The sequence below is a fragment of the Ylistrum balloti genome, unplaced genomic scaffold (genome assembly GCF_031769215.1).
Source record: "Ylistrum balloti isolate Yb309-2 unplaced genomic scaffold, AGI_CSIRO_Ybal_v1 Utg370378, whole genome shotgun sequence".
Lineage (NCBI taxonomy): Eukaryota > Metazoa > Mollusca > Bivalvia > Pectinida > Pectinidae > Ylistrum > Ylistrum balloti.
In genome coordinates, this window is record NW_026782264.1 from 329,098 (window position 1) to 342,662 (window position 13,565).

Sequence of the window (13,565 nt, forward strand, 5' to 3'; positions counted from 1 at the left end):
TGACACTCGCTGCTGAAATATTTTGAACTATTGTAATCGGTAATTGTTCTCACTATGACTACCGTTACCAGGGAATACGTCTTTATAGTCATGGACCTGTATGTATAAATATAACGACATACATATATATATAAATAATAAACCTCTATTTAGATATGACTTCTGGATTTCAAATGTCTTAACAGTTGCGTGTTCGTGCTGGCTTTACTGAGAACAATATCAGTGAGTAATTAACCTTTCATGATATATATGATAACTGGCACAATTACCATATATATGTAATTCTCAAATCTGGAACCTTCGGATCAACAACATATTTTGGAATGAAGATTTTACAAAATCACAAAATCAAACAGAGAGCGGATTAAAAACATGATTTCTTAATCTTTGTGTGGCAAAGATTTGGAGCAGCAATCCAAGTCATACACAGTAAATGTTTACAATCCAAGTCATACACAGTAAATGTTTACAATCCAAGTCATACTGAGTAAATGTTTACAATCCAAGTCATACACAGTAAATGTTTACAATCCATGTCATACACAGTAAATGTTTACAATCCATGTCATACACAGTAAATGTTTACAATCCAAGTCATACACAGTAAATGTTTACAATCCATGTCATACAGAATAAAGATTTACAATCCATGTCATACAGAGTAAATGTTTACAATCCAAGTCATACAGAATAAAGATTTACAATCCAAGTCATACAGAATAAATGTTTACAATCCATGTCATACAGAATAAATGTTTACAATCCATGTCATACAGAATAAACGTTTACAATCCAAGTCATACAGAGTAAACGTTTACAATCCATGTCATACAGAGTAAATGTTTACAATCCAAGCCGTACAGAGTAAATGTTTACAATCCATGTCATACAGAATAAATGTTTACAATCCAAGTCATACAGAATAAACGTTTACAATGCAAGTCATACAGAGTAAACGTTTACAATCCATGTCATACAGAATAAATGTTTACAATCCATGTCATACAGAATAAACGTTTACAATCCATGTCATACAGAATAAAGATTTACAATCCAAGTCATACAGAATAAATGTTTACAATCCATGTCATACAGAATAAACGTTTACAATCCAAGTCATACAGAGTAAACGTTTACAATCCATGTCATACAGAGTAAATGTTTACAATCCAAGCCGTACAGAGTAAATGTTTACAATCCATGTCATACAGAATAAATGTTTACAATCCAAGTCATACAGAATAAACGTTTACAATGCAAGTCATACAGAGTAAACGTTTACAATCCATGTCATACAGAATAAATGTTTACAATCCATGTCATACAGAATAAACGTTTACAATCCATGTCATACAGAATAAAGATTTACAATCCAAGTCATACAGAATAAATGTTTACAATCCATGTCATACAGAATAAACGTTTACAATCCAAGTTATACAGAATAAACGTTTACAATCCAAGTCATACAGAATGAACGTTTACAATCCAAGTTATACAGAATAAACGTTTACAATCCAAGTCATACAGAATGAACGTTTACAATCCAGGTTATACAGAATAAACGTTTACTATCCAAGTTATACACAATAAATGTTTAAAATCAAAGTCATACAGAATAAAGCTCTACAAAAATCTTCATATCTAAATATCTACAAAATCGAAGATTGATGTCCTGTACAGTAAATACAAAGAAAAATTAAGGGTAAGTTTTACGGTCGTCATAGTGATCTCATTACGAAACATTCTGTGTGTGATATGAAGCTAGACGTATTAAATGATCGTTAATGTTCCTGTTGGTTCCACTGGTGTATACATTGTGACTGCTTACCTATATTTACCAAGACTGACATGTCGGGTGTCGTCGATGAAGCAAAAGATGCTTACCCTTTCGGAACACATGGTCTTATACTCCTTGTACTTTTTCACAAATCTTCAAGTATATGTTTGTCATGTTCATGTTTTTCTTGATGTCATCGAAGTTGAGTTTGGATTAAGGTTCAGTTAATACAAAGTAGGCATTCGTTGTTCTCTACCAATCTAAGTTACCCTGTATAAAAAAACACTAAGATTTTAATGTTATAAATAACATGCAAACACGACTGGAAGAACACTACGGGGTTATATAATGTATTTACAAAAGCTGCCTCGGAAATCTTTAACTATAAGCTAGTGGTTCATATTTTATTTTAAGTCTTTCATGAAAATATATCAACGCTTCTGAGTGAATATATATTGTATCTTCAAGCCACAGATTATTGCCATCATATAAATATATATAGTCAAAGATCGGACAGAAATATTGAACGTGATGCTATTCTTTACATAAGAATTGATATAATATGTTCTTCGATACCACACAGAGTATCAGTCACAGGTGTGTGTATTTACGTCGCAATAATGGTACGTTACATATCTTTACTTCTGGGCACGTAATTAGGGATTCAATAGACACCTGTAGTGGAATATTTTACAAGCTACTAATAAACATATCTAATTTATAACATATTGGTAGACATGTATCACGGAAAAGTTTGTATGTATTTATATTGTAACTGACAAACGAGTCGGTATATGGAACATTGTCAACACACGATGGCAGGTATATGTCGACCAACCCTACAAAATCAATCGGAGACATCAACTAACGGATTCCAGACAGGGGTAAGTTGTAATCACGCAAAATATAGGTGATTGAAATCGTTTTAGAATTGTACCTACTGTACAGTGTTTTCATTTCTGATCTTTTCTTTATCAATATAATATTTTTTATCCTCTGTCTTGGCAAGTATGTTGTCAATTCTCCACAGAAACAATGATTAGAATTGGGGGTTTGTAATATCGATTCTAACTAGAACGCAGATTTATGGAGTTATGATGACCCTGTACTAAACATATCATATAAGATATGTAATTCATTAAATAGCATATAGAATTTATTGATTAAGATATATGATTTTATATAAAAAAAAATCTTAATAAGATGATATATTTACTAAAGTGTTTTCTTCACAAGAATTCTTATTTTCTAAACTAATTTTAAGTACAATATTTGAATCTGTGATGATAAACCTTCCCCGCACACTTAGAAGTCGCTGCATTTACGAGAGAGATAAAGGGGTGTGACGTAACAAGGAAGTATGTGTTATAGAACATCTCGTCCTCTATAAGACATCCACTTTACTGAATGAGATATCCTATTTATTTGTCAAATACCTAACACTACTTAACAAAACGTTCCTATTTAGTCAATATCGGTAGCATAATCAATAATTAATTATAACAGATAAGATATCTAATTCAGTTCTGTTCGTTAGAGATATATTTTGATCAATTTAATATGATAGATACCATATTTGGTAAATCATAAATAATTTTTGTATATCATCAACTTAAGATAAAATATGTAATAAAGTATATCATATAACAAACATTATTATAAAACATCTATCAAACAAATGAAAAATCTCCAACAGACCTTATCAAATTTGGTTATTTTCGACATCAACATTGATCTATGAATAAATGAAAGCTTCACTTTGCCGTATAAATCATCTATAAAACGCCAAGTTCTAAGTAGAAAATCAGGAATACCTTTCAAAACTCAGGTTTTTCTATCGGTAACGTGTAAACCAGTGATAATACATAATGGTATAATACAGACACCAACATAGTGGTATAATACTGACACCAACATTGTGGTATAATACTGACACCAACATAGTGGTATAATAAAGACACCAACATTGTGGTATAATACAGACACCAACATAGTGGTATAATACTGACACCAACATTGTGGTATAATACTGACACCAACATAGTGGTATAATAAAGACACCAACATTGTGGTATAATACAGACACCAACATTGTGGTATAATACAGACACCAACATTGTGGTATAATACAGACACCAACATTGTGGTATAATACAGACACCAACATAGTGGTATAATACAGACACCAACATAGTGGTATAATACAGACACCAACATTGTGATGTAATACTGACACTGACACCAACATTGTGATGTAATACTGACACCAACATTGTGGTATAATACAGACACCAACATTGTGATGTAATACTGACACCAACATTGTGATGTAATACTGACACCAAAATTGTGATGTAATACTGACACTGACACCAACATTGTGATGTAATACTGACACTAACATTGTGATGTAATACTGACACCAACATTGTGATGTAATACCGACACCAACATTGTGGTATAATACCGACACCAACATTGTGATGTAATACTGACACCAACATTGTGATGTAATACAGACACTAACATTGTGATGTAATACTGACACCAACATTGTGATGTGATACTGACACCAACATTGTGATGTAATACTGACACTAACATTGTGATGTAATACTGACACCAACATTGTGATGTAATACCGACACCAACATTGTGGTATAATACCGACACCAACATTGTGATGTAATACTGACACCAACATTGTGATGTAATACAGACACTAACATTGTGATGTAATACTGACACCAACATTGTGATGTGATACTGACACCAACATTGTGATGTAATACTGACACCAACATTGTGATGTAATACTGACACCAACATTGTGATGTAATACCGACACCAATATTGTGATGTAATACTGACATCAACATTGTGATGTAATACTGACACCAACATTGTGATGTAATACCGACACCAACATTGTGATGTAATACTGACACTGACACCAACATTGTGATGTAATACTGACACCAACATTGTGATATAATACTGACACCAACATTGTGATATAATACTGACACCAACATTGTGATGTAATACTGACACTAACATTGTGATGTAATACTGACACCAACATTGTGATGTAATACTGACACTGACACCAACATCGTGATGTGATACTGACACCAACATTGTGATGTAAAACTGACACCAACATTGTGGTATAATACTGACACTAACATTGTAATGTAATACTGACACTAACATTGTGATGTAATACTGACACCAATATTGTGATGTAAAACTGACATCAACATAATGATGTGATACTGACATCAACATTGTGATGTAATACTGACACCAACATTGTGATGTAATACTGACATCAACATTGTGATGTAATACTGAAACCAACATTGTGATGTAATACTTACACAAACTTGTGATGTAATACTGACACTAACATGGTGAAATAATACTGACACCAACATTGTGATGTAATACTGACACTGACACCAACATTGTGATGTAATACTGACACCAACATTGTGCTATAATACTGACACTGACACCAACATTGTGATGTAATACTGACATCAACATTGTGATGTAATACTGAAACCAACATTGTGATGTAATACTGACATCAACATTGTGATGTAATACTGAAACCAACATTGTGATGTAATACTTACCCAAACTTGTCATGTAATACTGACACTAACATGGTGATATAATACTGACACCAACATTGTGATGTAATACTGACACTGACACCAACATTGTGATGTAATACTGACACCAACATTGTGCTATAATACTGACACTGACACCAACATTGTGATGTAATACTGACACCAACATTGTGATATAATACTGACACCAACATTGTGATGTAATACTGACACTAACATTGTGATGTAATACTGACACCAACATTGTGATGTAATACTGACACCAACATTGTGATGTAATACTGACACCAACATTGTGATATAATACTGACACCAACATTGTGATGTAATACTGTCACCAACATTGTAATATAATACTGACACCAACATGGTGATATAATACTGACACCAAAATTATGATGTAATGCTGACATCAACATTGTGATGTAATACTGACATCAACATCATGATGTGATACTGACAACCACATTGTGATGTAAAACTGACACCAACATTGTGGTATAATACTGACACTAACATTGTGATGTAATACTGACACTAACATTGTGATGTAATTCTGACATCAACATTGTGATGTAATACTGACACCAATATTGTGATGTAAAACTGACATCAACATAATGATGTGATACTGACACCAACATTGTGATGTAATACTGACACCAACATTGTGATGTAATACTGACATCAACATTGTTATGTAATGCTGATATCAACATTGTGATGTAATACTGACATCAACATCGTGATGTAATACTGACACCAACATTGTGATGTAATACTGACACAAACACTGTGATGTAATACTGACACCAACATTGTGATGTAATACTGACACCAACATTGTGATGTAATACTGACACCAACATTGTGATGTAATACTGACATCAACATTGTTATGTAATGCTGACATCAACATTGTGATGTAATACTGAAACCAACATTGTGATGTAATACTTACACAAACTTGTGATGTAATACTGACACTAACATTGTGATGAAATACTGACACCAACATTGTGATGTAATACCGACACCAACATTGTTATGTTATGCTGACATCAACATTATAATGTAATACTGACACCAACATTGTGATGTAATACTGACACTAACATTGTGATGTAATACTGACACCAACATTGTGATGTAATACCGACACCAACATTGTGATGTAATACTGACATCAACATTGTGATGTAATACTGACACCAATATTGTGATGTAAAACTGACATCAACATAATGATGTGATACTGACATCAACATTGTGATCAAGGTAGTATAGTATCATATATCCTTGATCATACGCCCGTGTCTATATTACCGTAATAATAACCACATTATCGGGGCTCTAATGTTACAACCATACGGAACAGGGGTAATGATGAACACTCCATCTGTCACATGTGGCAGTTTAGAGTGAAATTAATTTTCATTACATCACTACAGTGGGGACGATGTCTCTCTTACTGCCTTGACGTCGTACGTACGACAACAGTACTTGTACCATGTGACCCGAGACGTCTCCGATGAGGCGTGACTGAGACACCCGTAACAGCAATCATATGAGGTTGTTTCGTTACATATTCGAGTTGTAGTCACGAGAGCCGACACCAGTAGGACGGTCATGCGTAACGCTTACTTTCAACATATCTATCGCTGTATGGACTTGCAGGTTGGGGTTTGTAAAAGTTTTTTTTAAAAAAAACTGCAGATTACTTCGGGACAAATAAATCGAAATTTCGGTATTCTGTTGTTGTCAGTTCGTTTGATAAATTCTGTGTGTTATCAGTGACGTATAATATAGCACAATATGTATTACACGTCCCTGATGTTTACTATGAAACATAACTTTACTTAATGTAGTATTTGATAGATGATTTGATGGATGTACACATGTTATTATCAGATCATACCAGGTTCAACTTGGGACTCATTATATATACGAGGGCTAATTGATAAGTTGTGAGCCTTGCATCGAAGATATTAAGCAGTTGTGTCCTTTCTCAGCTCTACGTTTCCCTCACTATCTAAAGCTATGTACCCGAAACACTTGTGTTATTTGGTCAGTTTATGTCGAAGAGATAGCACAAGGCAAGTGACTTATGCAAAATGGATAAAATCGCTAAAAAGAGCAGTGATTTAATATTTGCATAAGAAAGGCCTAGCACCTCAGGATATCCATGCTGATATGGTAGTAACACTAGGGTATGATGCCCCTACATATGCTTCAATGAAAAGTTGGGTGGTGGAATGTAAGCGTGGCAGGCAGAGCCTTGGGGATGACGCCCGTCCTGGAAGGCCTGTCTCTGTTGTAACCCCAGAAATGGTCAATAAAGTCCATCATATTGTTACGGCTGACAGGCGAGTTACAGAGATATATACAGCCAGTACAGTTGGGATTTCACCGGAAGAGCAAATTCCGTTTTCACGGAAGGTCTTGCCATGAGAAAGCTCTCATCCTGTTGGGTACTAAGACTTCTGACTGTTGATCAGAAGCACAGCAGGTGGACTTCTCTAGATGTGCTAATCTGAACCTTTCAGAGACAGGTCCTGCTAACTTTCTGCAGAGGTTTGTGACTATGGATGAAACATGGCTCCATCATTTCACCCCAGAGACCAAACATCAATCTTAACAATGGAAGCACCCTGGTTCATCCCCGCCAAAAAGGCAAAGGCTATACCATCAGCTGGAAAGGTTATGGCCTCGGTTTTCTGGGATGCTGATAGTACCCAATATCGATAACCTGGGGTTACTATCACTGTCGCTCTGTAGAGAGAGCGAAATACGTACGCCAACATGTACAGCGCCTGTAAAGAGAGCGAAAGTGATCGTGATCCCTGAAGTATCTTTCAAAGTGACTTTGAAGCCCTTAAGCATCGCTGACATAAGTTCATGGATATTGCAGGGGATTATGTTGAAAAATAATGCAATATGTTCGTCAAAAGTCAAACCCTTAAATATGAGGCACACTACAACTTATCAATCAACTCTCATTCACCATTGAACATTTCATGATGAAAAAAGGGCGGTGACTTTATGCTCCCCCGAAAACGTTTTAAGGAGCATAAGAATACATCTTTAATATGATATAAGGACACAACAATATAAAAAGTTACCTGGCAAGTGTATTTTAACTGTGTATCCTACATCATGGGTTGTAAAACCGATTCATTCATAAATATAACGACACGGGCAGATCACGAGATTCCTACCTAAAATAAGTGTAACATAACGTGGTACCGCATGATTACCATGTAAGAGTATTGTGGGAAGTTGAAACGGCGCTACGTCATGTAAGATTTACTGATTGCATACGGTGAAGGCAAGTTTCTTTTCATTAAGTTTTTCCACTAGTCATTTTTTATACGACTGAAAATATTGTTCCGATGGAGTTTCAAGGCGAATTCGTGACAAAATGTGATAGTAAAAAGTGGAATGGAATATAAAGTTGGATTTAGAGTAAAAATATTTCCATGGATGAAAAAAGTATGGCACTTCGCGCGACTGGTCAGTTGGCGTGGAAATTTTGCAACGGTTCCAGTATTTGGGTAATTATATTTTACGTTAACTATTTACTGTTGCTTGTCGTATGTGTGTAACATGGTCAACATTATTACATTCTTTTGGATATCGAATATATTTATTTGTCGTTTAGTACAATATACTAAATTGGTTGTTCTTTAATATTATTTGTAAAATTCGTGTTACGTTTTGCCTGTTAATGCATACCGGTACGTATACCAGGAGTATAGCGCGAGAACGTTTCTTTGTTTGCGCTTTGTACATATGCATGTGTGCTGTACGTGAGTTGTGGTCAGCTGCGGAATGGACATGTGACACTTGACGGACTTTGGACGAAGTTGTTAGATTAGTTAAAAATTTCTGTCTTGTGGGTTTCTTTTATTGTCATTATCACGCACATTTGAATTCTATCTCTCCAAGTAAACGGTTGAATTCCTTTGTCAGTAAGACTGTCACTGAATATATCTGGCATTTGTACCAGCGAGTGTGGTGACGAAATTATACACTGCCATATGTTCTGTTATTAACGCATGATCACGTGCTTATCTCGCTCTCTCTCTCTCTCTCTCTGTCCCCTCTCTCTTCCTCCCTCTCTTTCTCTCGCTCTCCCCCTCTCTCCTACTCTCTCTCTCTTAATAAAAGTAAACATATCGGACTCACCTGCTTTTATGATCTTACTGCTACATATATTTACTATAAATGACAAACTGAATGCCGGTGTTTTCAGTGAGCGGCAAGTTATAGCTAGCCAGTCTCTGGGCTCCTATTCCGACAGTGTGATCTGGAAAGCAGTACCATTGCAGGAAATCCATTATACTCTGCTCTGTCATTTAAGCCAACGATGAAACAACATAAGTTTCAAACATCTATAACACAAAGATTCCTAGTTGTTATTAGTTGGTTTAAAATTGCCCTGTCTCCAATTACCGATTTTAATGTTACAACCAATGAGAGAGAGACAGACATGGGAGCGGGGGGATAAAATATATATTACCATGGACTTAGATATATTCTGTGGTATTACCACAGACTTTGATACATGACACGGACTTATATATACTGATATCTACAAGTCCATGGTCTTACGCAACAAAATCTTTCCGCGGAGATTATTAAATAAAGAATGAGAATGAAAAATCGACGTGTTATGGAAAAGTAAAAATCTGCTGCTTCATACCAGGACCTGAGTAGATTTAGATTTAAGTTGCATGTTGGTTTCAGTTTCACGTGACATTGTTCTAGTTCAACTCATGGACACACATCGATTTGGCGGCAAATTAGTTGCCCGAGATTTCGCGAGATCTAGAGCTAGACAGATCTCGGGAAGAGGGACGCAGCCTGTTCCCTGTATTGGATAGACTAAAGACAATTTAGCTAGTTTATCGCGCGTACACTAAGACTTTTTTGTTATCAAGTAAGTCGACTGTCTAGGCAATCATAATGTTATAAATAGATAAATTGGAGGGAGATAACTCGGGTAAAACACTTGGAAGGTCAAGCCGTGTTGTCAAGGTCATTAACATATTGAAGCAGGCTTTCAGCATCCAGTTTTTTCCATGGTCCTATTTTGTTGATTTAGTTTTAAATGTGTTTTTTCCTCAGCCATCTCATGTTGCACAATAATTCTATTTTTCATCTGATTGAATCAAGAAAAACCTCACACTTTCTGGGATGTATAAAGCCATTTGGAGTTGTCTCAGATTGTTTTTTTTAAAAATGTACATCCATGTTTTTAGTATCAGTTTGCTGGTCTCAGAGTCCGGCGAGTTACTTTTTTCAAGGCTTAATGTCCATTTATTCAGTCAGTGACATCAAGTTGATTTCTTAGTAACATTTTATCCGTTTCCCCAACACCACTAGTAAGTGTAGTTCGACTAGTCTGCTGGATAAAACTGTAGTGTTGGTTACTTAAGCGGTTAATCTCACAAACTGTACAATACTTTATCCAACGTCTTTCTAGTAATACCTGTACATGTAAGACTAACAGGTTTATATTTCCCTGGTTCTAATCGAGGCCCTGTTTATAGATAGACATGGCACCATATGCCCTTATATAATTTTATGTATGTTATGTGGAGCTGGCCTTGCATCTTTTGCTAGATATAACACAACATTGACCCATTGTATCATTGTTATACATCCCATCTGTATATGATTTTATGTATGTTATGTGGAGCTGGCCTTGTATCTTTTGTTAGATGTAACACAACATTGACCCATTGTATCATTGTTATACATCCCATCTGTATATAATTTTATGTTGGTTATATAATTGTGGAGCTGGCCTTGTATCTTTTGTTAGATGTAACACAACATTGACCCATTGTGTCATTGTTATACATCCCATCTGTATATAATTTTATGTAGGTTATATAATTGTGGAGCTGGCCTTGTATCTTTTGTTAGATGTAACACAACATTGACCCATTGTATCATTGTTATACATCCCATCTGTATATAATTTTATGTATGTTATGTGGAGCTAGCCTTGTATCTTTTGTTGGATGTAACACAACATTGACCCATTGTATCATTGTTATACATCCCATCTGTATATAATTTTATGTAGGTTATATAATTGTGGAGCTGGCCTTGTATCTTTTGTTAGATGTAACACAACATTGGCAAATTGTATCATTGTTATACATCCCATCTGTATATGAATTTTACAGATCGTACATTTGCCCACCACATTCCCATTATAGCAATACTGCTGGTTGTGGTCACAGCCCTGAGTGGGATCAGATGCAGTTAGTCACATCATTGCAATGTAAATTGTCTGTCAATAGTATCAAAGTGTTGTTGGAAATGTAAAATATACAAATAAAAAATGGCATTTTCTGGATATAATTAAAGTCAAAATAATCTTGAAGATTGTAAGTTTCATGGGATCTGACAGGAGGTCATAATTTCATGGACTATAAATACTTTCTGATAACACTTAATTGTTTGAATAAATTGTGTTATGTACAGCCGTCATCACAATGTAGAGTTTGGTCTTTATGGTTGCTATAGCAACATGTTAATGGTCCCACTCTTTAAATACAACTGCTTGACATGAAAGCATTCTTAAAATTATGCTCCCCTTCATTCCTTAGATGAATCTTCATCATGTACTAGTATCAACACAACCTAGAACAACTGCAAGGCTAGTACCAGAATTTGTCTTCAATGTGTTTCTGTGAGATAATATGGAACCAAAACTGAGGAACTTTAAATGAAATATTTTTGACTAGTAGTAATAAATTCCCATCATTGCTTTGATAATTATATGTTACAGGCCCCCCCGGACCTCTTGTTAGTTCACCAGTTTATGGTTCCCTGAGAGAGGAATACTTAGTATATGTTGATACTAGTTACCATGTTTTGAGTATTGGATGAAGGAAATACATTGAAATGTATATTTATATTGTAACTCTTGTCAGATAAAATCAATTATCATTTCAGAACTTTTCTGAGTTGATTGATGGATCGTTTCCTCAGTTCAGCGAGTGTTTCCAGCAGACCCTGTTGGTATGGATACCATGTGGAATATTGTTGCTACTGTTTCCGTTCTACTTATTTTACCTACACCGGGAATTCAGTGGCAAACTCCCTGTCACCAATCCATGCTGCTGCTTCCACGTGGCAAAATTGGTATAGTATATAAGTCTTCTACAGCCTCAATTTGTCAAACAATTTAAAACAGGAAGCCACCCAAAATTTATATCATCCATTCATACACAACGTTAAGTTTTTATCGGAAACTTTGTAAAATGAGATTAAAATTAACTGTTTTATCACAAAACGATGTGATAGGGTGTCATTGAAAAGTCTGACTACTAAGTAAATGTTGATAAACAGAATTTCTGTGAACTACATTTCCTTATACAAAGATACACAAGTCAATAGTGCCTATTAATACTCGGAGTTACACACACAATAGATTCATACAATGAACTAAACTGCATCATAAAGATTTTTCGTCCTTCTAGGACTTGTCAGCGATGCTAAGGAACTAAATTGTGAAGCCTAGAAGGCAACTGAGGAAAATCCAAAGTGATTGAAGGAAAAGTCAAAATCTAGATGGGGTGATGCAGCACTCCCATAATTAAAACAACTTCATTATTTTAACATATAAGTTTTTGGTATAATTTTACCTGCATTCTTAAAGATAAAACATACACATTGTAGCTATTTGATAGTTTAATTCAAACTAGATTAGATAATTGTTATTGAAGTTCTATATCTGTTTCAGCTAGTGAATGCACTCTTGGTATGTGTGGTACTAATTGTTATTAAAGTTCTGTATCTGTTTCAGCTAGTGAATGCACTCTTGATATGTGTGGTACTAACTGAGCTCGTCTACCAGGCCCAAATCTCCGAGGAGTTTCCGATCGCCATTTCCATTGCCTGTATCCTTAAAATACTCTCATTTGTAAGTAACAAGTGTCCCAAATTGTTGATTATCGTGTGTCATGTTACACCACAATTTCTGATACTTAGCATGTTGGTCACGCCTCTTCACTGTAACATACAGTATAAAACTGTGTGATACTGGCCCACAAATTTATCCTTCTAGTGCATACCTTACACATTATTGTACTACACAAGTGTATTAATACTTATTTATC

General features: G+C 35.1%; 1 protein-coding gene across 1 annotated transcript in view; it reads left to right on the forward strand.

Annotated features, from left to right (window-relative positions):
* The first annotated feature begins 2,595 nt into the window (after positions 1-2,595).
* Positions 2,596-13,565, forward strand: part of LOC132554090 (multidrug resistance-associated protein 1-like) — a 53,672-nt gene continuing 42,702 nt past the window's right edge. Inside the window, exons 1-3 of the mRNA XM_060218388.1 lie at positions 2,596-2,664; positions 12,400-12,588; positions 13,253-13,369. Of these exons, the coding sequence (XP_060074371.1) occupies positions 2,596-2,664; positions 12,400-12,588; positions 13,253-13,369 (375 nt within the window). The remainder of the gene's footprint in view (positions 2,665-12,399; positions 12,589-13,252; positions 13,370-13,565) is intronic.